Source organism: Microtus oregoni, unplaced genomic scaffold (assembly GCF_018167655.1).
Source record: "Microtus oregoni isolate MIOR12 unplaced genomic scaffold, Mior012 000010F_ref0000083, whole genome shotgun sequence".
In the NCBI taxonomy this organism is placed as follows: Eukaryota; Metazoa; Chordata; class Mammalia; order Rodentia; family Cricetidae; genus Microtus; species Microtus oregoni.
In genome coordinates, this window is record NW_024543069.1 from 44,144,243 (window position 1) to 44,170,328 (window position 26,086).

Here is a 26,086-nt window from a genome sequence, read left to right on the forward strand (position 1 = left end):
GTTTGGATGTTCACCTTCCTAGATATGGACGGAGGGGGGAGGACCTAGGACTTACCACAGGGCAGGGAACCTGGACTGCTCTGTGGACTGGAGAGGGAGGGGGAGAGGAGTGGGGGGAGGGGTAGAAGGGTGGGAGGAGGGGGAGAAGGGTGGGAGGAGGGGGAGGGAAATGGGAGGCTGGGAGGAGGTGGAAACTTGTTTTTTGTTTATGTTTTTTTTTCTTCTTTTCTTAATAAAAAAAAATTATTTAAAAAAAAAAATCAACTTTTGAGGCACTACAGACTACAGTACTTCAGTAGATGGAAGGACTTTGAGAAAAGAACAAAGCTGTGTGTGTACACACAGTCACCTGATGAGGTAATGGAAAGCATGTGTCCCCAAATTTTTTAAATATCGATGTATATCGCCGTATCTTCTGGCCTCAAGGATTTTGGTCTCTGCTATAAAGCACTGGCATAGAAATCTGTACTATGAAGGGGAACAGAGTCAAGAGCTTGGTTGGTAACCACTTCAAGTGACTGGCAGCGCCCCAGGGCATCAAGGATTCCAAGGCCAAGTTAGAGCCCAAAGGTCTGACAGGTCAGAGGGCAAATGACTGCACCAGTGTAACAAAATCTTCACAGTAGAAATAAAGCCTCTCTTCTAGAACAAAAACATTCAACCTGCTAGTACTGTCTACACAGGACAGAGAAAGAAAAGGTTACAGACACAAATTGGCGGTGACATGAATGAGTCTCCATTCTCTACATGGTGCCTGAGAAACAAAAAGTACAGCACATACTAGGAACTAACTGTTAGCATTTCTCTGCTGTCAAAAAGAAGGAACTTCTGTTTTATGTTAGAAATATATGTTACCTGCCTCCCTTCAATATAATTTGTAAAGCTTTACTAAACGAAATACTTTGCTCTAAGAGAAACACTACTGAGTTATGTGAAAATAAACAGTTCTGTATCTTTAAAATCTATACTTACATATTGGAGTATGTACACTTCATACAGTATTTAAAATGAAGTACTGAGCATCCGTGAAGACTGAGATGTCATTTCTGAGATTTGTCTTGTAGAGTGTATGCTTCATAGTCCAAACCCCGTCAGCAGCTGCCTGGCACAGCTCCTCAGGAGGGTCTCATTGGGCAGAGTAGCAGAGCGCCCATCTGGCCGTGAAAATGAGCTGCAGATAGCATGTGAACAGAGCTGTGGTGGTTTGGCAGGTCATTGTGATATCGCCACCTTTCTCCACTTGCTGCTTCAGACAAGTATAGACCACCCAGCAGACATGGCACCTGTGGAAAAGTCGCGGATTCTTCCTTATTGAATAGATCGCATCCATAGCCCATGTCTTATTGCAGTCCACCCTTGCAATCTCAGACAGTCCGGGCAGCTTTTTACACAGTGAGCCTTATGTAACAAGGGCACCAGGCTCTTCCATGCTGTGGATCTTGCTGTTACTAACAGGAATGACTCAGGAAGCATCAGTTTCCTCAGTAAACTGCTAAGAAGAAAGGGCACTGGGTGCTCCTGGTTCCAGTCATTACATAGTGCAAACTCTGGCTCTTCAAATGAGTCCAGCTCATCAAAACCATCCATCACGAAAAGGAGATTTCGGCACTCGGACAGGATCTGTCCAATGGGGGACTTCAGTTCTCGGATATTAACTTGTAAAGCTTTTCTCCTTTGCTTGACTAATTTCTCTCCCACTGAGATAAAAAACATAGGCAAACTTCTTGAAGAGATTCCCATCGGCCCATTCTAACATTGCCTTCTCAACAACGTCGTCTTCCCAACTCCAGCATCTCCATAAAGGATGACTGTTTGTCACATCTTGAAAGTGTTGATATTCTTATCAAACATACTCTCCAACAGCTTTTGGTCTTTCTGAGTAATTCCCTGATATGAAGTTGCAGATTCTCCAAGCAAAGAGTTCTTATCCCATATAATAGAAAACTTTTCCTTTATTACAGCTCTGTAGTCTGTTCCGTCATCAGTCTTTGAGGAACAGAACTTCTCAGCGATGCCCTGAAACAGCCATGGAGTACTCTCCAGAGCCTGTGTAGTGAGCTGCTCTCCACTGCTCTGTCCGAGTCCAGCGGGATAAAGTTTCTGTGTCACGTCCTTCAGCAGCGCCCAGCACTCTTCAAGAGCTGGGGTCGATGGGCTGTGCTCTCACGAGTGAGAGTTACCTGGATCTGCCTTCTGTTCTCGCAAACAACCCACACCTGTGGAGCCTACACCTTGAGAACAACAACTTAAGGGACGCTGGCCTGCATAATCTGTGTGATGCTTTAAAAAATTCAAACTGCCACATTCAGAGGCGAGGATTGGAAAACTGCGGTTTAACCCCTGCTTGCTGTCAGGATCTCTTAAGTCATTTTTGTAGCAGCCAAAGTTTGGTACAAATGAACTTAATAAAGAATGCCCTCAGTTACAACACAATTAGGAATTTATGTTAAGTCTTGAGGTCTCCAACATGCAAAACGAAATTTATAGTGATGGACAAAAAGGAAATTTATAGGAAGAAAGAAGTTTCTGAAGGATGTGAGAATTAACAATCCACAATAGATGATTAGGCCACACTATTGTAATACAGAAGGTGGGTGCTGGTGGCAGAACCTGATGTGATGTGCCTTTAAAAATTAAAAAACCAACATAACTCCAAATGGTATGGTCTTTAACATGAAAAATACTGGTCTATATCCAGAGATAATGAATTGTATTTCTAACAGGGATAAGTTACACACGGCTCTGTAAAATGTTTGCTGTATTCCACGTGGGCATTGAGAAAATAAAGCAAAACTCACAAAATGCTAGAGGGAGAGAGAGAGAGAGAGAGAGAGAGAGAGAGAGAGAGGAGAGAGAGGGGGAAATACTTCGGCTTAAGTAGCTTTTGCCATTCAAGGTATGGAGTTAGACATATATTGCTCTTCACCCTTCCACTGCAAAGGAAAACAGAGATTCCTGTGAGGTTTGACAAGTTACAAAGAACAAGGGCATGCTAGTCCTAAAGTAATATTAAATCAAAACACCAATGTGGTTATTAATTGGCTAGATGATGACCACGAAACAGCATAGATAGTTTTTGGAATTCTTGTGGATAACACATCAATCAGTTCAACTAAGGTACACATGAGAACACCAGAAATCTAAAGGAGATACTTGTAGAAGATTCCAGTCGAATTGCTAATTGTGGTTTGCATGGACAAACGCTAAAAGGTCACACTAAAGTCCACTGGCTACAACTTCAATATTTCTTGTGCTTTGCAAGTCTCTTCCCGGCACTTCTCTTATAGTATCTTTCTTCTCTGGATTGGTTTGTGGAGGTCAAGACACAATTTAAAATTGCATACAAATTAAGCAACTAAAATCGTGGGCTCTCGCATTTCCACGGCAATTTAAACTGCTGACTGGGTCGGCTGCACCGTCCTCTCTGCTCTAGACGGGAGCACAGCACTCTGGGGGCTAGGCAAGGTGAAAGGGACCCGATAGCCAGGGCGTTACAGGAGTCTGTTCCAGGCTGTACTTCAATACGATGACTGTGATTGTGTCAGAATTCTTCAAAAACACAGAACTATGTCTATGATTCCGGACATAATCTGCACACAATCCAAAAGTCTAAACAAAAATGGAAGGGCATGCATACAACATATTAATAGAATCTAGTTCACAAAATCTTTTCCTAGTTAGATTTTATATCTGTAACAGAAATCATAAGAGAACAATATATATATACAGAGACACTTAAAATAATTCTTCCATGGTTTACCTCTATTCCACTTTAGAAAAGTGTACATACATTTACAAGTCAAGAATTCAAAAACAACTTAATTCCTAATTTTAGACTAATGTCAAAAATAAATCTACTTTAAAAATCGTGGGAAGAGCTGGCTTACCAACATTATGAACACTCACAAATAACGGCTGGAGGTCGTGCAGAGTCCCTGTAAGGCCAGTCCTTCTAGGGCACAGGATGGGGACATAGCCAAAAGCAAAAATACAACTAGAGTTCACTCTATTTCATATGCTGATCACAGAGGTCTTAAATAAAACCCACAGTCTCTCCCCCTTCTTGGCCGCTGTCCCAGGTCTTCTTCAGCTCTGTTTGACTTACTCAGATTCTCTTGGCAGTTCTAGTTCCTATTACCACAACAGACTAAACTATGGCATAGGTCTGTCACCAGTCTGGAAAGGAGGCCATGATGCAGGCGCTACATGGGACACCTGGCCACCAAGAGAACACCATTTTTTGATGAGTTTAGTTTCAGGAAGTGTGTTAGCCACACAGGGCTGGAGCTTTGACAATTCCATTTTATAATCTGTAAATTCTAGATATGAAGTCTGAAATCAGCAAAGAACAATTCAACTTAAATGCATAAAATTTCCATTCCACTAGATGCTACATTGTTGATTTAAAACCCTGGTTTGGCAACCACTTAACTCCAGGAGTGATTTGTTAGACGAGTGACATGTACTGAAGCTACTGTATCTGTTTCTTATGGTCACACACTAGAAACCAGAGGAATGTTATAGGAAAGACACTTTATAAAATTATACACCTTGATATATTCTTTTAAAGTTACTAACTGCCTGCAAAACTAAGCCAGCACAATTTCAAAATGATAGAAACATAACAAAAATAAAACATGAGGTTGCTTATGAAGGCTATAGCTTTGGGACAACTAGATCCAGACCTAACGGCCCTGCTTGTGTGGAAGATCCTGTCTATTTGCAGGGCTTTATGGCCACAGCATATTCTTCACTCATGGCACACATGACAGATACCTAGAAGGGGAAAGGGCAAGCAAAGAGTTACTCAGGAGGTAATGCAAAGAGAAGATGCACTGTGTTCACTAAATCCTGCATACGTGTCAACAACATTTATGTTGACTTTGTAAATGGGTAGTCCAAAGCAGCTAGGCTGCCTTCTGCACAGTTTTCAGGATTATAATTTCTCAGATGGTAGCTCAGGACAACTTCCCGGGAAAACGGAAACACTCCATCAACAGTTACTCCATGTTACACTTCTGAGTTATAACAAAGTCCACCTTTCCCCTCTGTGCTCCCTTCATAGGCAGATCTAAAGTAAGTATGGAGTTCCATGTCAAGCCAGAAGAAATAAGACAAACAACCCACCTCCCACACTTGATGCTTCCTTTGGTAGTAAACAGATCTTTAAGGGTGCCACAGAAATTACCATATGGTGATCATTTCAACATTTCAGCAGTATTTTAAAGTTATAGTTCACAGGGTTGAAATTGATTTTATATATTATTGTTGTATGTGTGTAAACAGATGAAAATACTTTCATTAAAGGTGAAGAAAACATACAGCAAGATGCACAGATAATGACCCCCTGCAAAGCAGAGGAGGCTGAAGTCTCCACATACAGTCTTACGCTAACCTGTTAGGGCCAGTCTTTAGAGAATGGTTTTGAGAGTCTGCCATCAGTCTTACCTGCACATCTTCACCTGCATTGTATTTTCCTTCTATTTCTTTGCCCAATTCACCTTCTGGCAGCTTAAGATCCTCACGGACTTCACCAGTTTCTGTTAGCAGGGAAAGGTAACCATCCTGAATGCATATGAGCTATTAGAAGAAATTATAGGTGCATATCGATTAGATGGCATCCTCTTTGTTGCAATGTTTGCACAGCTAAACTCGAATAGTCATTGGGTTGGACGAGAACACAGCAATACATCATCAGACTTGTGGCGTTTAAAAACGCTAACATGACTCATGCCCTCAGTCCTACCTAGCACTTGGGAGGCAGAGGCTAGCCTGGTCTCTATTGCAAGCTCCAGACCAGCCAGAACTACATAGTAAGACCCTGTTTCAAAAAGAAAGAAAATAAGGAAAAGAAAAAAAAAAAAGGAAAAATGCAGGCATTATAACAAACCCAAAAGAGTGTGTGATTCACTCCCCACGTACTAGCCCACCGCCCTCTGCACAGCCACAATATGGACAGAGCTGTTCTGAAAGAAAATGTAAGTTTTTTAAATAATATGCTTTAGAAACTTTCCAAATCATAAAATATAGAATAATTTTCCTCTAACCATCACACATGTACGTGAACATACTGTAAGCAAAAATTTCCTGTTAGTGGACATCAAGGTTATGTTTAGTTTTTCACTATTAAAATGATGCATTTTACAATTTGATTATAACCAAACTTAACGTGGAAATTTTTGGTCTTCAGACCACTGTTAACAGATTTTTAAAAAACATTTACATACATATATATGTCTATATACAAATACATATATATGTATATGTATCATACAATATATTCTATCTGGCTATCTATCTTTATATCTATATATATTATATTTTGATCTTATTTTCCCACAAGTTACCATCTCTTGACCCCCCCACTGCAGCTGATCTCAACTAGCCCCTCTTCTATTTTCATGTCTTCTTATTTCTTGGTGAGCTGGTAAGTTTCACCAGGGTTGCTTACGGAAGTGTGGGTGAGGGTTGTTCACAGGAGCCTCTGCTGCTTACAGGCACTGCATGACTGAAGAAGTGTCTTCCTCCACTGACTCTGTAGACTCTCAGGGAGGGATGGCAACAGACTCCTAATATTATCCTATCTTACGGCATTAATGGAACAAACCTAGCCATGACCTAACCTGTAAAAAAAATATGCTTTGATATAATGCTTTGAAAAAGATTTATCTTTTAATAGTGTGTAGTTGTGCATGTTTGCATCTGTGTCTGTATCTGTGCAGGAGCTTAAAGAGGCCAGAGCTGCTAGGATTCCTAGGAGACGGAACTGAACTCAGGTCCTTCAGAGCAGCAGCATCTGTCCTAACTGCTAAGGACACACACACACACATACACAGTGGAACTTGAGCCCTGACATCTGTAACCAGAGCTACGATGTATAAGCCGACATAATAAATAGAAGGAGTATCCAAATGCTGCAAGAGCACCACTTAACAGGTCTGCAATGCACAGGAGACTCAAACCTTGATTCTACACTGTGAATACTAGAAACTGCAACAATACTTTCTTGTCAGGACCACCAGACCTTAAACAACCACACAGACACTTAGTATTAATATGACCTTGGCCCCAGCTTAGGCTTTTCCTCAACTAGCTCTTATAACTCAAACAAACCTGCTTCTATTAATCTACCTTCTACCATGTGACTGGACTACCTCTTCTCTGTATAGTATCTCCGACCTGTTTCATGTCTTTCTGGTGTCTGCTGCCTCTCTTCTTCTCAGAGTTCTCTCTCTCCCTGGAAGTCCCATCTATACTCTCCTGCCTAGCTATCGGCCGTTCAGCTTTTTATTACACCAATCACAGCAACACTTCTTCACAGTGTACAAATAGTCTGCAACAATGAACTTTTGTCACTGAAATGTCTCAGAACTAGCTGGGAACAGTGAAGAACAAGGAGCGACAGGTACACGCACAGTATATGAATGCCTGAGGGTGCCAGGTACACGCACAGTGTGTAAATATCTGAGGGTGTGAGGTTCACACACAGTGTGTAAATGTCTGAGAGCAGGTGCTTGTGTAAGGCAGAACTTGCTGCCTTTAGCAGTTCCTGAGGTGGAATGCCACACTTCAGTGACTGAGAACAGGAAGCAGATAATAACACTGGGATCCTGGTAATTATTTACAAATGCCAATTTTTTTAAGATTCAGAATTCATTAAATGAACTGAGGTGAAATACATGAAGAATTTCAAGACAAAAATGTATAAGTGTAATATAAGCATGTAATGAAGCCAAATAAATGTGAACACTGAGAAAATTAATTAAAAAGTACACATCTCATAAGTGGGATCATCCCTTGTTAGCACTTAATTATCTACGTATATCCCTTTATATATGTGTGCACAGACTACAGTGTACACAATACATTGCTATATATTCTTCCTTTGCTGAATCATTTGAGACCCAAGTTTCACAGATCATGCCTTTTCAGATATAAATTCTTCAATGTGTTTGCCCCCAAAACAAGGACACACTCTTATGTAAGTTTTTCAAACTAATCGATGACCCATCTTCAAACGTGCCAGTTGCCCAGTACTCTGATAGCGACTTACTGTGCCTGAGTAACACCCTGCAGTTTTCTGCTGTGGTGTGGGTTTTGTTTCTTGAAATGTGGAGCAGCTGTAATATCCTGTCTTTCAAGACATTGACACTGACTTCATTAATAGACTGTCACCCGGTCTGGGTCTGCCTTGTTACCCTGTAGTTCATGTAATGTATTTTTGAAAGAAACTGTCTAAATGATGTGTCCTTGGAGTACCAATCACACCAGGAGGCAAATGTACCTAGCACACTAATGGTGCCGTGAGCCCTGACCACCTGGTTACCAGGGTGGCTTCTGCAAGATCTTTATAGCCTAAATATAGCTTTCTCTCAAAAAAGAAGGAAACAGCCAATGGTGTTACTGCTAAATCTTAAGTATATTTTTGTGCAAGATTCCATCTTTTCCCAAAGGTTTAGGATGAGCACACATGCAATACATGCAGTTGGTGTCCCGACTCCTGACTAGCATGTGGGATTTACTGGTACTGGAATGTGGCATCTTCTCTTTACCGAAAGGTCTTACTAAAATGATCAAGGGCTACTTGGGAAAACAGGAGACTTCATGTCAGAGTGGGAGGTGGACACGTGCTCATTAGAGTATGAGGAACCATCAAGGCCATGAGTTCGGCACAGTCCAAAGGGATCCAGGAATTAACGTGACTAAGCTTGCTTTGACGGGTAACAAAACAACTTGTAAATTAATGTGGAAGAGAAGATATCACACAGAAACTCAAATATGTTGTTGCCTGAGTTCACAGTAAAGGTCCGTTTACTGGTTATCTTCAGTGCATCCAGAAGAGGACATTTCAAAACTAATAACGGGAGTGAGTGAGATGGCTCAGTGGGTGGAGAAACCTGTTGGCAAGCCTGGTAATTTGAGTACTATGTAGAAGAAGGAGAACCAAATCCCTCAAGTTTTCCTGATCCCGACATTCCATCATGGTATGTGTGTGTGTCTGTGGCTCTGTGTATACATATGCATACATATGTATGCTCATGTACATACATATACATACACACAGAAATGCTTTTAAAATATTAAAATCCCTGATACTGAAAGGCAGAGTGAAATATTTATGTATTTATACTGGCTTCCTTGTGTACTTATACACACATGCATGAGAATGTACTCTGGAGCTGTGTGCCTTAGTTCTCAAGATAAAAGCAAAACAAGTGATTAAGAATTTCCACAGAAGTAGTCTGGTTTTCAAAGAAAGAGTGGAATACGGGATCATTCCATTGTTTCCTTTAAATTAATGGAATGATGATATATATGTGTTGTGTGGTATTTGTTTGTGTTCTGACAAATAAAGCTTGCCTGGAGATCAGAGGGTGGCACTACCCACTAGTTAACCACAGAAGCCAGAAAATGGTGGTATACACCTTTAATCCCAGCCCTCAGGAGGTGGAGACAGAAAGTGATACAGTGGGGTGTAGAGAGGATCTCAGCCTTTTTGGGTTTAGGAATGAGACAGGTAGGAAGCAACTGGCAGCTGCTCCGGGTTCTTTGATCTTCCAGGTTTTTACCCCAATATCTGACTCCTGGTTTTTACTGATTAAGATGATTAGATTAATGCTTCATATATATCTAATAACATTACAGAAAAAGCAAGATTGTGCTGGGTGTGGTGATGCCTTAACCCCTTGATCCTAGCACCCTAAAAGCAGAGGCACATAGATCTGTGAGTTCAGCACAGCAGCCCCTAGTTGGTTTCCCTCACTCCTATAGATGATGCCCTATACCATGTGCTTATGATAGCACTTATTGAACCGACTGGGCTATATTGTAAAGAGAGAGAAGATGTGAATTTGGGAAGAGTTGTGGGAGGGGCAGGCCCTGGTGTTAGTAGAGGAGGATATCTACATATTATCTAACTGCATTGCATTCATGTATGAAAGAATAAATAAAACATTTTTCAAAAGAGCAGGGTGCAGATAGAGCAGGACTGTCATATACTGATGAGTATCAAACCCAGGTGATGTATATGTGGGCTACGGACACTTAGAAAAGTCAAACACAGCCAGTGAGACAGCTCAGCAGGAGAGCATTGCTGCAGAAGCCTGGAGATGCGAGTCCGACTCCTGGAATGCACACAGTGGAAGAAGAGAGCCACTACTACCACGGCAGGAGTGCACACACGTGAGAGATAATAAACTAAAGTAAACGGTGCACAGGCAGAGAGAGAGCACGGAAACTACTGAATGCTGGAGGGAGCACAGTGGGCTGAGAAAGGATGAGCTAATCGGAAGGGTGACTACGGGTCCGGCCAATGATGCGCTCAGAATGAGAAAGAGCATAGAAAGGGGGATTATGGGAAGGGTGGTTTTGTGTTTGCCTGTGTTTGTATTACTAATATACAACAGATGGCAGGGGAAGATCGTCACTAGGAGTGCGTTCTTAGTCCCAGTTGCTGGGTTTGGCTTCACATTCTATTTCACACCAAGCAGCTGTCACCGTGCAAGGTGAGACTTCAGCTTCTCTCCATTGCACTCTTCAGTTACTCCCAGAAGCTGCTGGTCCTGGGGAGAGTGAATTCTTTTTTTTTTTTTTTTTTTTTTTTTTTTTTTTTTTGGTTTTTTTCGAGACAGGGTTTCTCTGTGGTTTTGGAGCCTGTCCTGGAACTAGCTCTTGTAGACCAGGCTGGTCTCAAACTCACAGAGATCCGCCTACCTCTGCCTCCTGAGTACTGGGATTAAAGGCGTGCGCCACCACCGCCCGGCGAGAGTGAATTCTTAAACATTATTATGGTAAGATGATAAAGAAGTAAGATGATCATCAACTGGGGTGTGCTCTGACCCAGCAAGGCATCCCGTGGGTGTGCACAGTGACAGGACGCCATCAAGTGAAGGAGCATGGACACGATGACGTGAGAGGGTCCTAAGGTACCAAGAGCTTGAGAAGTGGCTCAGATTCAGAAAGCACTCTCTCTCACACTGACCACTTCTCCCCCTGGAACCTATACCGATGGCTTGGTGGGGAATTCTGACTACTGACTGTAAAAACATGATTAGAGTGATTTCTAGTGACCATGAACAGTATGAGGAGCCAGCAGAAAGGCTGTGACAAGTGGTAGGGTGGGGAGACTTAGACTGTAATGATTTCTACTGACTATGGGCAAAGAGTCAAGAGTTGTGTTAGCAGTCAAGGACACGGGAAGAGCAAGCTAGGAGAACTGTCAATGAGGTCTAGGGTCCATGCACAGACTCTCTAAATGTTCTCCTAGTGAAAGACATTCAACTTCTTGTTATTGCTGCCTTAGCACTTGCTCAACAGGCTTAATGACACAGGCTTTCTCTCCCCGAAGCTACCAGAGCCCCACAGGTAGGACTGAAACAGGGTCCCTGATCTGACATCTTTCCCCAGTGGGAACAGCTAGTACCTAATAACACTGCAGAAACAGCAAGCTGCACTTCTTGCAGTAGAACCAGTCTACACATGGACTTGCTTTTCCTGCCTGTAGTGCTTCTGTTAATAGTACACCTCCTCTCTGCTGCGGCACCTCAGATGGTCTCACTTCTGAATAATATGCTCACTTACAGGCAAAGTAACGAGACGATGAGATGCTGCCCTAAGAGGTCAATGGTTCATGAACCCACACTTCTATGAACAGCTTGCCTGTGGAACTGATCTTGAAGACTTGTTTATAGCACCCACTGGGAGATACTTTGTGGGTACTGTTTTACCAGTTACAATATAATACATGCTGCTATTTTTCCTGTATGAGAACTCACTGACTTAGCAACCTAATGTGGCTCTTTTCACTATTGTCTTTAACAATCCTGTAGCACTATATCTGTCCCTTCTCCCTAAAATACTGGGCTCTCATTCTCATTCTCTGAGAAAGAATGCTTCCATGAAGAATACAAGGCATTCATAGAACTGATTAAAATTTAAAAAAAAAAAGATTTTAAAGCACAGGGAAATCATAGCATCACTATTTTCTTTATTACTAATATTTTAATTTCAATATGGAGGCTGTGAGATGGCCCAGGACTACAAGTCCTTACATCCGTAGGACCCACATGATCAATGGAGAGAACCAACTCCTGAAAATTGTCTTCTGACCTCCACAAGTGTGGAGGCATGGCACACACAAACACTAGGTTATATAAATGCAAATTGAATTTAAAAGTCATAATTCTGGCAGCCTACTGGCACTCAAAATACTGAATTCAGCAGATACAAAGGAACTGAATGTAGCCAGATAATAAGAGAAGCAGGGATTTCACCAAGGCACTTGGGTAGAGGAGTGAAGACCCCAGAGCATAGTAAACATACTAGAAAGCTCACAGAACTGAGTTCCTAGCTGAATGCCTAGAAATAAACATTCCATGCCAATTTTATAACAGGGAAGTTGCCAGGCAAGGTCCTAAGTGATCGCTAACCTCCTATGCCAGGCATGGTCCTAAGTGATCGCTAACCTCCTATGCCAGGCATGGTCCTAAGTGATCGCTAAGCCTTGAAACAGTCTCTTAAGAAGTTTGTTATTCACATCCCAATTTTATGAGGAAAAAGAGACAAGAGAGATTGAGTAACTTGCCAACCAAGGCCGCGCAGTAATGAGTGCCAAAGCAGAGACCTAGAGCCACTTGATTGGCGCCGTCTTCCGCTGTCCACTCTGTCATGTTGACAGCATACTAAGGCTGGGACTACGGGAAAGTAAACAGTGCCTCTTGGGTACAAGCTTGAGAAGGCAGCCCAACACCTCAACCACAGAACACTTCAAAGAAAATGAAAAACGAGAACATAAAAACTTTATGATAAACAAACGAAAATTTTGTAATGGAGACAGGGCCACAGTCACTAATTTTCCCTTTTGTGCTAGGCTACTATATGGCTTGGCATTGTTAGTAGGAACTGTCTGCTTAATTTCTGCACATGAGGTGAAGGGTATGCTTGGACCTTACTGAACACCCAAATAAAATCCATACCAAATTAGTCCTTTTATGTTCAGTTTTAAGCTTCAATGATTGGTTAATTTGACCACAGCAATCATACAAATTGCTAGTGTTGGCTTGATGAAGCATCGACAGGCAGGAGCACGGGGTAACCACTGAACACGGAGGATACTGAGCGCTCAGAGCATCGACAGGCAGGAGCACGGGGTAACCACTGAACACGGAGGATACTGAGCGCTCAGAGCATCGACAGGCAGGAGCACGGAGAAACCACTGAACACAGAGGATACTGAGCGCTCAGAGCACTCACAAGACAGGATGAGAAAAATCCATCTTGGCAAAATTAATTCTATACTTAGCCTTAATTTGACATGTCAATCTTATACACCACTGAATAAATACATATTCATTTAGTGAGTGTTTACTGAGTGCCTACTATGTAGCACATCTAAGTTCAGTGATCAAGAACAATGAAATGATTAGGTAGAATTTGATATAGAAAATGTGACGCAGGACAAAAATACTTGGTTCTCACAGCTGCTCATGGGCATATACTTTCTCAGTCAGCCTTGGTTCGTAGACTGAAAGGGAGAGGTTAGAGAAACACACACATCTAGCTAGAAAGTGCTAGGCCTAGATTCAAACCTAGATCTGCTTGACTCAAAACACTGTTTGGTTTGGTGTTTGATATAACTATCAAAATATTTTAAATTGTTCAGACTCAATATATAAAACACTCATAAGCGGCATAGTGAAAATATTAAACCAAATTAAGAATAGAAAAATAAGTATACATATGGATAGCATTGAAAGAAGTCACTGAATGGATGCATGATGCAGTGCAGAGAGACCAGCTTAAGGTTAAAGATAAAGCTTACACTTAAGACGGAAAGTTTATTTTACGCTGTATTTGGTACAAAAACTTCTATAGCTATGATCAATCAGAGATTCTACATTCCAGAAGGTCGGATAACATTAACACACCAAACCACAAAATGCCATCATTAAACATGACCTATCTCCAGGTGTAATTGGAACTAAAGCTTGAAGATCATATACATATGTGTGTGTGTGCATGCACATGTATATATTTATTAAAATATATTATAAAAATATATGTTAATAAAAGGTCACAGTTAGTGGGTATACATAAGTCAGTTACATAGTTTTTTATTTTCTCCTTTGTTCTCAGTGGCCAGGCACTTTATATTTATGGGTTTCAAGTTACTTTCCTACTTAACGATACCAGATTTTGAATTATGTAAAAACTTGGTTAGTGGGAATATGAATTCCAGTGTTGGAAATCTTAGGAAGGCGTTATCTAAACCTGAAATCATTTACAGCAGAGAGAATAGTAATTTTACCAAATATTAGACTTTCTGATACCCTTGGTCTGAATACTGCATTTTAAATACTAAATTTGTTTATTTAGTAAAAGTATGTGTGTGGCACATGTGTTTCGCAGCTCATGTGTGGTGGTCAGAGGACACAGGAATCTATTGTGTCCTTCTGGAACTGAGCTCAGGGGCCAGGCTTGACAGCGAGTGCTCTGACCGACTAAGCCATCTCACTGGTCCCCAGTGGGGTCAGAGTGCAGCAGAGGTTAGAGGTACAGCATGCTGGCCTAGAGCATGCACAAGGCCCTGGGGGTGAGCCCTAGCACAGCATAACCAGGTGTAACCTGTAATCCCAGCCCTCAAAGGTAGAGGCAAGAAGATCAGAAACTGAAGGTCATCCTTGGATGAAAGTGAGTTCAAGGCCAGCCTAGGATATATGATGCCCTATTTCAAAATTTTAAAAAAAGCACAAATATTAAAAAGAACCAAACAGAACACTATTTCTCTAGTCTGTAAAGTAAGTGGAGTCTACTAACAGTGAGGAAAAGACCCTATAAAGTTACTCTCAAATCTTGTCAAACTCCTTCTAAGACATCTGAACCAAAATTAGTAAGGAAATCACTACTTACTTGATAATCATTTCTCTTAATATTTGGAACATCCATGTTGTGAGTGGAAGGACAAATATCTTCATATTTTTTGCCAGTGAAAATATCAATTCCAACAAGGTGTACCTAACATTGGGGGACGGGAAACACGTTTGATCTGTCAGTACGTAGCTACTTACATGGGGGCACAATCCCAACACTGATCGGAATGGGTTCTTTTTACCTCATTCCAAGGTCATCTTATTTTCTTTAAAAAAAAGATTCAGCAAACACCGGACAGTTTCATGGCATCAAAACTCAATACCCTACAGATCTTAGCACTTCAATTACAAGAGCCCACAGAGAATGAAGATCAGGTCCCTTAGAGTTTTAAGAACAGGTTGGTTTTAACTGTAAATGAGATGTTTTAGATCACCAGATTCAGGAAAGTTTTAGTTGCAGCTAATAAAACATTCTGAGGACCCAGTTAAGGAGAGCATTCAGAGAAATAGCCGATCATTCAGAGACCGAGGGACAAATAAACAATTCTTTTAAATACAGAGGCCTCATGATGTAGAATGGAACACGAATCATCTCGCTGAAGCCAAAGAACGACCTGGAAGGGCTTACCTTGGCATGACCATGCTTCCCAGTCTTGGAAGTTGACATCTCCACGATTTTGCATGGTCGTCCTTTGAGCACCACGAAGCCGTTTTTGCGCAGGGCTGAGCACTGCATAGGGTAAGTGCTGGAAGCCCCTGCATCTCCAGTAGTGAAGTCAATTTCGTCTGCCATGGTAGGCTGGGGAGTTGTGTGGTTTTTCTGAGGGAACTATGCAAAAAGTTTGTTTGCTTTTTAATAACGGGCATACAGGTAGGGCCAAGTCTCATTCTGGGAACAGGTAACAAGCCGAGCATCAGTGTCCCGTTAATTTTGCATTTACAGGACACCCACTCTTAAGTGGTGGATACTTTGCCATTCAGGCCTCTAAAAACTTTTTCATCCCTTGGTGGGAGGTGGGGAAGGAAGCTGCAGAGGAGCTCGCCGGGGAGTGAAGGCGATGCCAGCCCTGAGCCAGTAGGTCCAATCCTCACCACCCCACCGCAAGAAGTGCCCACAACCTTCCAGCCCATCCCCGCTGACCCGGCGTCAGCCAGGCCGCAAGTCCAGGGAAGGCTGGGACAGGAGCACCGGGCTGGCAGCACCTAGCCCTCGGCGCGCCTAGCACCCGCAGCGGCGCCGCCCTGGCATCCCGGACTCGGCCCAGGGGAGAAGGGCCTGTGCCCGGCGGTCCCGCGCTCGCCCGCAGTCAGCTTTCCATGCCTCTCGGCTCCTCCCCTCGCCCGGACCCCACCATCGTTGGCTGAAGCACCCACCCCGCCGGACCAACCCCAGATCTTCACCTTCGGGCCCGCACCGTACGCCTTCGCTGCGTCCGCCGGTCCCTGCGGCAGCGGCGGCGCTGGCTACCACGGCTGGTCCAGGAGACGGGGCGGGGCCGCCACGCTTCCCACACCCGGCTCCCCGCCCCGGCCCTCCCCGCCACAGCCCGGCCCACTGTCAACCACCATCCACACTTCCGGGATAGGCCCGGGAGCGGACTCAGCCCTGCCCCCGGATGGCCCATTGGCTCGAGGCTTCCCGAGTCCCCGCCCAGTCACGTGAAGCGCGCCCTGGCAACCCCACGTGCTGCGGATTAGTGCACTTCCGGCGTGCAGAGGTGGCTGCAGTCGACTGCTTGAAGCTTCGCTGTGCTACAGGCGCAGCTGCATCCTCATCTTCGGTTAGGGGCCCAGCTGACCTTGGGGATAGCCATTAGCCCTGGCACGCAGGTGCCTGGATGCTGTCACACAATGGTCTTCACAACTCTCAAGTCCTATGGATTTTCCAAGTGTCCCAAGTGGCGCTGGAAGGAACTTTGATTCAGCCTCTGGTACAGCTTGCAGCCCTCCTTGGGGTTGGAGTCCATGCTTGGAGTTCGAAGAATGCCAGCCGTGGTGTGTTATTTCTTGACTCCGCATTGTAGGCTGGCAGAGGACTGCAGACACCCTGTGGTGAGGTGCTGGTGCCACCTGGCCGGAGTCAACAGTGTTCCCAGGGGTGGAAAATTCCTCAGGATGTGTACCAACCATGAGCCCAGAGCTTGTCTGTTCTGCCTCATGATCTTCCTGGCACTGATGTGCCCTAGATTTTTTTTTCCTGTTGTTTGTTGTTAAGGATTAAAGACATTCTTCAGAGGGGCGCTTCTCTCTGTTTCGTCGTAGCTGCATTTCTCTTACATTGAAGAGAATCTAGGCAGATCACCTCTCACTCCGGAACCCAGTGCATTCGTTCAGTGACTTGGCATTGCTGTCTTGTAAGTAAATCCAGTCTTATATTTTTGAATACATATATGCAGAACGTATTTCACTTGTGTTTCTGGATGCAATAAGCACTTGACTTCCATAAAGTAAACTGTGCCTCCTCTTAATATGTGAAAGAACCAAATCAGAACCCAAGGCTGTTGAGTTCCCTCTGCGTTTTCTTAGGCTGCCTAACCTTTCCCTATTATTATTGTTGCCACTAATATTTAAGTAAGAGTTATATAGGAGTGTATTATTTCATCTCCGTTGCTTAATCTTGACTACTAATGTTTTTTAAAACTAAGATTGAAGTTAGAATTTTTGTAAAATAAAGTGTACTTTTAATTCCACGGGTTTTGAAAAAGAAAGTCAATTATATAATCACCATCATAATAATGAGACTATTTTCCTCATTCTGAAATTTCCTGTGCCTTATGTCTTCAGCTCTGTCTCCCACCCCCACCGCATACCCAGCCAGACCTTGGCAGCCATTAGCAGTTACTCTATTATCTGCGTTTTGAATAATGGACAAAGGCAGGGAAAATGATGCAGTTTGCCCCGAATCATGTAGCTTGTAAGTCAGTCAGAGAATTAAAGCTGAAATTATTGCTTTGTCTACCACCATATTCACATATCCACATAAGATTTGTATGAAAAATCAAATGACTGTTTAATTTAACCCAAACAGTGCCTTCCAAAGTCTCTTTGGAAGTAGCACCTCTGAGCCCTTGTCTCTAGGAGACTTAAGAGCATTTGGTTCCTTGTCGGTTCTTGGAGTCACATTTTCACTTATAAGGAGAGATTCTGTCACACTTATTTCTATCGAAAACATCTGATTTCATATGTATAGTTAATATTGCGTGTGTGGCTAAGAGCACTATAATTCAAACCTGGTATTTTATCTACACTCCTGCTGCCTCTATTTGGCGCAACCCAATCTTGAGCATAGGAACACTAGAGAACTTTTCGACACGGTCTTTCGGGGGGCATTTTAAGTAGAAGTCATATAATGCAAAACAGAAACAAAGTTCCAAAATAAGTAGTAAATAGAGCATAAAGAAGACTTATGTACAGTTTGATAGTTGAAACCACAAAAGAGAATACTGCTGTATTTGACCTCGGCTAGGAAAATGTGGACAGGTCAAATCTCTGCGTTCACAGATGGCCAAAAAAGCACATGTATTGTTTAGGAGGTTACTAGTGAGTTTTCTTTTGTGTGTATATGCAAATCCACAACTGTGGAATCCCCAAATAGTGAGGATTGAGTATTTAATTAATTTATTATTTACATACTTATTGAATATTTATTTTAGCACCCTTCTGGAATTTCCAGGTAGAGGCATCCCCTTGTTCATAAGATGCTTGTAGTCTGCCAGTAGTAATTTTCAAAAATAACTACCACAAGCAACTGTAGGCAAAAGGAGTTCCTCCTTGTTTAGCCTAGGTGTTGGCCAGGTAGAATATAAGGCAGTCTGCAGTAATTTTGAGTTTCCTACAGATAGGTTGTTGAAAGGTTTTTAAAAAGCTGGAATTAACATCACATTAATATGTTTAGTTTAACCTAATAAATGTGTCCAAATATTCTTTCATATGTAACCAATATAAACTTATTACTAAGGGATTGTACCACCTCCTCCTCTTCTTCCTCTTCCTCCTCCTCCTCTTCTTCTTTTCTTCTTCCTCTTCCTCTTCATTATTATTATTATTGAGTCTTTACAATCTGGTGTGTGATTTTCACTTAATATCTAAATTTCAAGTGGCCACATTCAGACGCACTTGAAGCTGTGTGTGACTGGTGCTTGTCTGGGAACATCACAGATCGAAAAGAATAGCCATAGCTTCTGTGGAGGTGACAATATAATTTGAGATTTGAAGTTTGGGTAGGAGCTAGTAGTAAGACGCTGTTAAAGTTTGGATATTCATTTCCTCCCAAAAGACTGATAGACTGAGGGCCCGATTTCCCAGCTGGGAGCACAATTTTGGGAGATTTCTGGAAACTTAGAAGAGGGGACCTGGCTGGACGAAGGAGGTCGCCAAAGGTGTGACTTTGGTGTTATCTTGTTCCCTGACATCTTTTGTCTTCTTATGCTTCCTGTCTTTAATGGAGAGAAGATGCTTTTGACACATACTCCCTGGCCGTGATGTTCTGACCAAGCACATGGGGCCAAACCATGAGACAAAATAAGTGCGTCTTCCATTAGGTTGCTTTTGTCTTGGCTACAACAATAAAAAGTTAATGCAGAAGGGGTTTGGAAAATGCGTTAAACCAAATGCAATGGGAGTTCAGGTGCCCAAAGGGTGAAATCATGGTTTTATCTTGCACTGCAAATGGCTTAGTATGTACTGTGAAGAGATGGGTGAATCTTTACTTTGTTCTAAGGGCAGTCAGCACTAAAACAATACAGATGATAAAATTATAATTTTGTTTTTAATTTAAAAAGACAACTTTGAAAGATACCTTTATGGGGAGAAAACTATTAGAAGTAGGAAATTAATTATAAATCAAATAAAGTTTATTTTAGTGAACAAAGTTATGACTGTGAAGAGACAGAATCAAGAGAGTTATAAGGGAAAAATGGAAGGAATATCATAATTGAATGTTGAGGGTCAAGATGGAGAGGCACAGGGTATAAAGAGTTAAATGAAGACCCATTGTTTTATGGCATTAGTATACCATCCATAGAGATGGAAAATTCAGAAGAAGCAAGTTTCAAGGAGAATTGAGTTCACTTTGGGGGCAAGAGGGTTGAAAATTCTGTGGATGATAGAATCTCTGAAATTGAGATCTCCATTGGTGAATCGTTAGCATGGGTGTGAGGGCGTTATGGTTATAGCTCTGAGAGTGGATGCATTATCTTTGAATAAGTAGGCTCAGTTGTCGTAGTACTTCTATTGTGAAACAGTATGATCCAAAGCAGCTTGGAGAGGACAGGGTTTATTTCAGCCTACAGCTTGTAGACCGACATCCTGGGAAGTCAGGGCAGGAGCCTGGACGCAGGGACTAATGCAGAGGTCATGAAGGAGTGCTGTTTACTGTCTTCCTTGTCATGGCTTGATCAACCTATTTTCTTATGGTACTCAGTATCACCAGCCTGTGGGGGGAGGGGGCACCATATACACTTATTTGGGCCCTCCCACATCAATCATTAATCAAGAAAATGCACCACTGGGTTGCTTGCCTACAGGCCAATCTCAGTTGAGAGTTCCCTTTTTCAAAATGATTTTAGCTTCTGTCAAGTTGACATAAAATTAGCAAGCATAGTTAACCCTTGTCAATATGACACATAGATGCATCACTATCCTACTAGATCATTTCCTCTCACTTGTCCCAAGATGGCATGCTAATACCACAATATAAAGGATAAGCAATTTTAAAGGGTCCCACAGTCTCTAAAATTTCAAATGCTTTAAAAATTCAATCTTTTTATCCAAAGTCCCTTTCAAGTTCCAAATATCTCTAAAATGTCTGCTGTTTCTCTAAAAACTCTTTAAGTCTCTGTAGAAGTTCAAAGTTTCTCATCTGTGGGCTCCTGTAAAATCAAAATAATTATGTTTTTACCCCAAGAGGAAAGACCCAGGATATAGACAGAATCAAAACAAAATCAAAATCAGCATTCTAAAAAGTTCAGTGCTTAATCTGGGAGCCATGCATGACCTCTGGGCTTCAAAGGGCCTGGGTCACTTCTCCAGCTCTGCCTTCTGCTGTTTTTCTGGGGACCCACAGTCAGTTTCCAACACCCACATGGAGGCTTATAATGTCTGTTAACTCCAGTTCTGGGGATATCTTCTGGTTCCCCCTTTTTTTATTTTATTGACATTTATTGAGCTCTATATTTTTCTTTGATCCCCTCCCTGTCTTTCCGCTCCCCTTTCAATTCTCCCCCAAGGTTCTCATGCTCCCAATTTACTTAGAAGATCTTGTCTTGTTCTACTTTCTACTACCCATGAAGATTATATCTATGTAAGTCTCTCTTAGTGTCTGCATTGTTGTCTAAGTTCTCTGAAATTGTGGCTTTCTTTGCTTTATCTTTAAAAACCACCTATGAGTGAGTACATGTGATAATTGTCTTTCTGTGTCTGGGTTACCTCACTCAAAATAATGTTTTGTAGCTCCATCCATTTTCCTGCAAAATTCAAGGTGTTGTTATTTTTTTCTGCTGTGTAGTACTCCATTGTGTAAATGTACCACATTTTCCTTATCCATTCTTCAGTTGAGGGGCATTTAGGTTGTTTCCAGGTTCTGGCTATGACAAACAAAGCTTCTGTGAACATAGTTGAGCACATGTCCTTGTGGCACGATTGAGCATCCTTTGGATATATTCGCAAACATGGTATTACTGGGTCTTGAGGTTTGAGGTCTCAGAAAATGTTTCCCAATTTTCTGAGAACTCGCCACAATGACATCCAAAAGGGTTGTACCAGCTTGCATTCCCACCAGCAATGCAGAAGTGTTCCCTTTCCCCACAACCTCTCCAACATAAGTTGTCAACAGTGTTTTTGATCTTGGCCATTCTTAGAGGTGTAAGATGGACTCTCCAGAGTTGTTTTGATTTGCATTTCTCTGATGACTAAAGATGTAGACCATTTCCTTAAGTGTCTTTCAGCCATTTTAGATTCCTCTGTTGAGATATCTCTGTTTAGGTCTGTACTCCATTTTTTTTTATTGGCTTATGTGATCTTTAGGTGTCCAATTTCTTGAGTTCTTTGTATATATTTTGAAGATCAGACCTCGGTCTGATGTGGGGTTAATGAAGATCTTTTCCCATTTCACAGGCTGTTGTTTTGTCTTGTTGACCGTGTCATTTGCTTTACAGAAACTTTTCAGTTTCAGGAGGTCCCATTTATTAATTTTTTCTCTCAGTGTCTGTGCTGCTGGGATTCTGTTTAGGAAGTGGTTCCCTGTGCCAGTGCGTTCAAGTGTACTTCCCACTTTCTCTTGTATAAGGTTCAGTGTGGCTGGCTTTATGTTGAGGTCTTTGATCCATTTGGACTTGAGTTTTGTGCATGGTGATAGATATGGGTCTATTTTCATTTTTCTACATGTTGATATCCAGTTATGCCAGCACCACTTGTTAACTATGCTTTCTTTTTTTCCATTTGATATTTTTTGCTTCTTTATCAAAGATCAGGTGTTTGAAGATGTATGGATTGATATCGGGGTCTTCTATTCGGTTCCATTGGTCTTCCTGTCTGTTCTTATGCCAATACCAGGCTGTTTTCAGTACTATAGCTCTGTAGCAGAGTTTGAAGTCAGGGATTGTGAAGCCTCCAGAATTTTTTTATTATGCAGGATGCTTTGGCTATCCTGGAATTTTTGGCTATCCTTTGGCTTTTCCAAATGAAATTGAGTACCTTTCTTTCAAGGTCTTTGAAGAATTTGTCTGAAATTTTGATGGGCATGTCTACTTCTTAATTACATTTATAAGATATATGACTTCAACTCAGGTAGATAAGTTGGGACTCTTTGATTGCAAGCAAAACTGGTTTTTTCTAAAGTTATAGAAAAAGTGGAGTTTAACAGAGGAGTATAAAATGCATGCAGCAGCTGAGGGAAAGGAGAAGACCGTGCAGAAAGAAGCCAAGCAGACTTGGACAGCTGAACAACAGACTTGGTCCTAGTCACAGCAGGTTCAATTTTGGGTGGTCAGATTAGTTCTTTATCGGGGCTGTAATCAGCTTTTCATTATGACAGTGGTAACTTTGAATGGAAAGGGAATTCAGAAGTTCTGGAGGCTGAAATTCCAAGCAGCAGCTCTGGTGAATGCCCCTTCATGGCCACATCACTTTATGGCACTCACATGCACACATGGGAAACCATGTGAGGTCATGTAATCAGTGCAGGGGACCTGGTAAGTTGTGAGCATAGTGAGAGACTGCTTCAAGACAAGGTGGACGATAAAGAATGACACTCAAAATTGTCCTGTAGTCTAAACACACATGCACACATGCACACACACACACACACACACACACACGCACACACGCACATACACACACACGCACATACGCACACACACGCACACACACACACACACGCACACCCACACACACCTGCACTGTTGTTCTTTCCCATACACATACAGATGCATTCTCCCCAAAACTGAGTGTATTAAACTTTTATTGTTTGTTTTGGTTTTGATTTTTTGAGACAGTATTTCTTGGTGTAGCCCTGACTGTCTCAGAACTCCCTCTGTAAACCAGGCTGACCTTGAACTCACAGAGGTCCACCTGCCTCTGCTTCCCCAGTGCAGTGATAAAGGTGTACACCACCACACCCGCTCAAACAAAAGTTTTTGTTTGTTTGTTTTGAGACAGGGTCTCACTACCTGGCTATAGCTATCCTGAGGCACTTAGAATGTAGACCAGGCTGGCTTCAAACTTACAGAGATCTGCCTGCCTCTGCCTCCAGAGTGCTGGGATTAAAGGCGTGCACCACCAGGTCTGGCTGAGTGTATTGTACTTTTCAGTACAATCTATAATTTTTAGCATATTTAATTGAATTTGTAACCAGAAACATGAACCAATTAAAACTATACATAAAATCAGTTTTAGTTGCTATTTTTGTGAGTGCAATGATAAAAGTTATAAATTGCTAATGCCAGAACCAGATGGAAATTGAAATGTCCTGGGAAGATGAGAAACTTCTGGAAGATCAAGTAATAGGTAAAGAGGAAAGATTTTATTTTTCCTTGATTTCTTTAAGACATGATTGATTAAAGCTAAAATTATAACTCATTGCACCATATTGTAGAACAGAGGTTCTCAGCCTGTGTATCAGATATCCTGCATATTAGACATTTATGGTATGACTCATAACAGTAGCAAAATTGCATCTGTGAGGTAGCAAGAAAATAGTTTTGTGGTTGGGGTCACCACAACCAGAAAACCTGCGTTAAAGGATCACAGCATCTGGAAGGCTGAGAAGCACTGCTCTAGAGCATGGTGTTGTATATGCAAATGAGGTATACTAAACAAAAGGTAGGAAGTAAGAGAAGCATGCTGTTGAAAAGTTTGACATTTTGCACTTGGTAGTGGGGAAGTAGTGCCTTCCAGACACAAGAAGGCTGGTGCACATATGAACTCAGAGAGTGTTGTAGCATGCATGGGGCTAAGCAGATGAGGTCCCAGTGCTGGGAGAGGAAGTGGACATAAGCGCCTATCTCCAACCCCAAAGCTATTTCTGTCAACCACTCCCAAAGGAAACTTAGTTTTCTGCAAGGAGCCTGGCTAAGTGTACAAACTACCCTTAGGGAGGCCCCAGGCCCAGCAGTAGATGGCCAGCACAATACCAACTCCATGATATTTTTGGAGATGTTTTGTCTCATATGGCTTTTTTGGACTTTAATTTTTTTTTACTTGTCTTTTACTTATCTGTTATGGTTTCTGATCTTGGTTTTAAGGGTTTTATGTTTGTACATGTGTGTATGTCTGTGTATGTGCTTTCTTTTCTTAATCCTATGTTTGTTTGCTTTGTTTTCTTATGACTTGTTTGTTTTTATTGGCCTGTTAGTTTTCTAGGGAGAGAGAGAAAGTGTGGAGTTGGATGGGTGAGAGGTGGAGAGGATCTAAGAAGAGACCAGTGAGGGAACATGTGACCAGAATATGCTCTATGAAAAAATTATTTTTAATAAAAAAGCTTTAAAAAATTTTGCTGGAGAGATGATTCAGTTTGAGTTCCAGAACCCACATAAATAAATCCATGTCTATTAGACACCTGTAATCAAGTAGTGGGAAGACAGACAAGTAGATCTCTGGGGCTTGCTTATTAGTCAGCCCTAGCCTGCTTGCAGAGAGATCCAGACCTACAAGAGCCCCTATCTTACAACCACCACCACCAACAACAACAGCTCCACCCCATGCCACACAGCTGAGGCTGGAGGATCTCAACCTAATGCAGCCCAGGCTTTCATGCCCGGCCCAGGAGAGGACTCCAACAACACTTCCCCTCCAACAACACCTCCCCACCCACAAGGAGCTCTCCCAGCACTTCTGTGATCCCTTTGTGACAAGGAAGCATGGTCCTGCCCAGCACCATGACTCGTCTCCAGTGTGGTGATGGGATGGAGAGAAAGATGTTCTACCCCTTCTCTCCTACAACTCCCAGCTGGGGAGGGAGCTCACCCTCCTTTTTACCAACTGCAACTCTGGAGAAAGTCGTCCCTGCACCTCATCCGGGTAGCACAGCAAAGCATAGCAGACCCTGTTTACAGGGGTGCAGGTGAGCCAGGCCTCAAGAACATGGGCATGCCTGAGGTTGGTGGGAGAGCTGGCCTGGAGGTCGTAAGAACAGGAAAGCTATTCCTGCCTCTTGCCATCTGCAGCACTCGGGAAGAGTGACCCCTGTACTTCACCAGGGCAACAGGTGAGGGAAAGTTGACCCTGAGGACATGAAAACAGGAGAACTGGCCATGCCCCTTGGTCATTATTGCAAGGGGTGAACTCTCCAGGGCAATGCAGGAGAGCTCATCCCAGTGGTGTGGACAAGGGAGAACTAACTAGTGGACTGACCAACTCTGCAGCTTCCCAGACCCAGAACCAGGGTTATGTGTTGGCTCACCCCAGCATCCACCCCATCTGTGATCTACAGGAGCCAGTTCTGCAGACCTAAAACTGCAGGATCTCCACAACACAGGGCAACAGCAGAGTAACCAAGAGGAGTCCCAGTGGGGGCCGAGCATCAGTGGTGTATCAGAAACCAGAGGCCGTGAACCAGACCAACGACTCTGCGATGAACACTTGCATGTGATATGGATAAAAGGGTTGTGTGACTCACTGTGTCACACTACAGCTTCCATGACGAAAATTTTTCTTATTTTCTTTATTCTTTTAAATTCTTTTTTATTTCGGAACAGAGGTTGCAAGGACAGAGAGCGGATATG

At 42.5% G+C, this 26,086-nt stretch overlaps 1 protein-coding gene across 2 annotated transcripts; it reads right to left on the reverse strand.

The window, feature by feature from the left end:
• Positions 1 to 264: 264 nt before the first annotated feature.
• On the reverse strand, positions 265 to 16,442 carry Eif5a2 (eukaryotic translation initiation factor 5A2). 2 transcript variants are annotated; one of them, XM_041659234.1, is made up of 5 exons: positions 16,269 to 16,442; positions 15,496 to 15,696; positions 14,908 to 15,012; positions 5,449 to 5,580; positions 265 to 3,609 (listed from the first exon to the last, which is right to left on the reverse strand). In XM_041659234.1, the coding sequence occupies exons 2-5, from the start codon at positions 15,658 to 15,660 to the stop codon at positions 3,457 to 3,459; spliced, it is 555 nt and encodes a 184-aa protein (XP_041515168.1). In that variant the 5' UTR covers positions 15,661 to 15,696; positions 16,269 to 16,442; the 3' UTR covers positions 265 to 3,456. The 2 variants fall into 2 exon arrangements, with proteins under 2 accessions (XP_041515168.1, XP_041515169.1); XM_041659235.1 differs by having other exon boundaries at positions 265 to 4,776.
• Between the last annotated feature and the right edge of the window lie 9,644 nt (positions 16,443 to 26,086).

Excerpts from the sequence above, each read along its gene's own strand:
- Eif5a2 (XM_041659234.1), bottom strand. The coding sequence starts at position 15,660 with ATGGCAGACGAAATTGACTTCACTACTGGAGATGCAGGGGCTTCCAGC. Across the intron at positions 15,013-15,495 it reads GGAAGCATGGTCATGCCAAG|GTACACCTTGTTGGAATTGA; the intron begins GTAAGCCCTTCC and ends CCCCAATGTTAG. Across the intron at positions 3,610-5,448 it reads ATGCAGGTGAAGATGTGCAG|ACTTTTGGATTGTGTGCAGA; the intron begins GTAAGACTGATG and ends ATTTTTGTTTAG.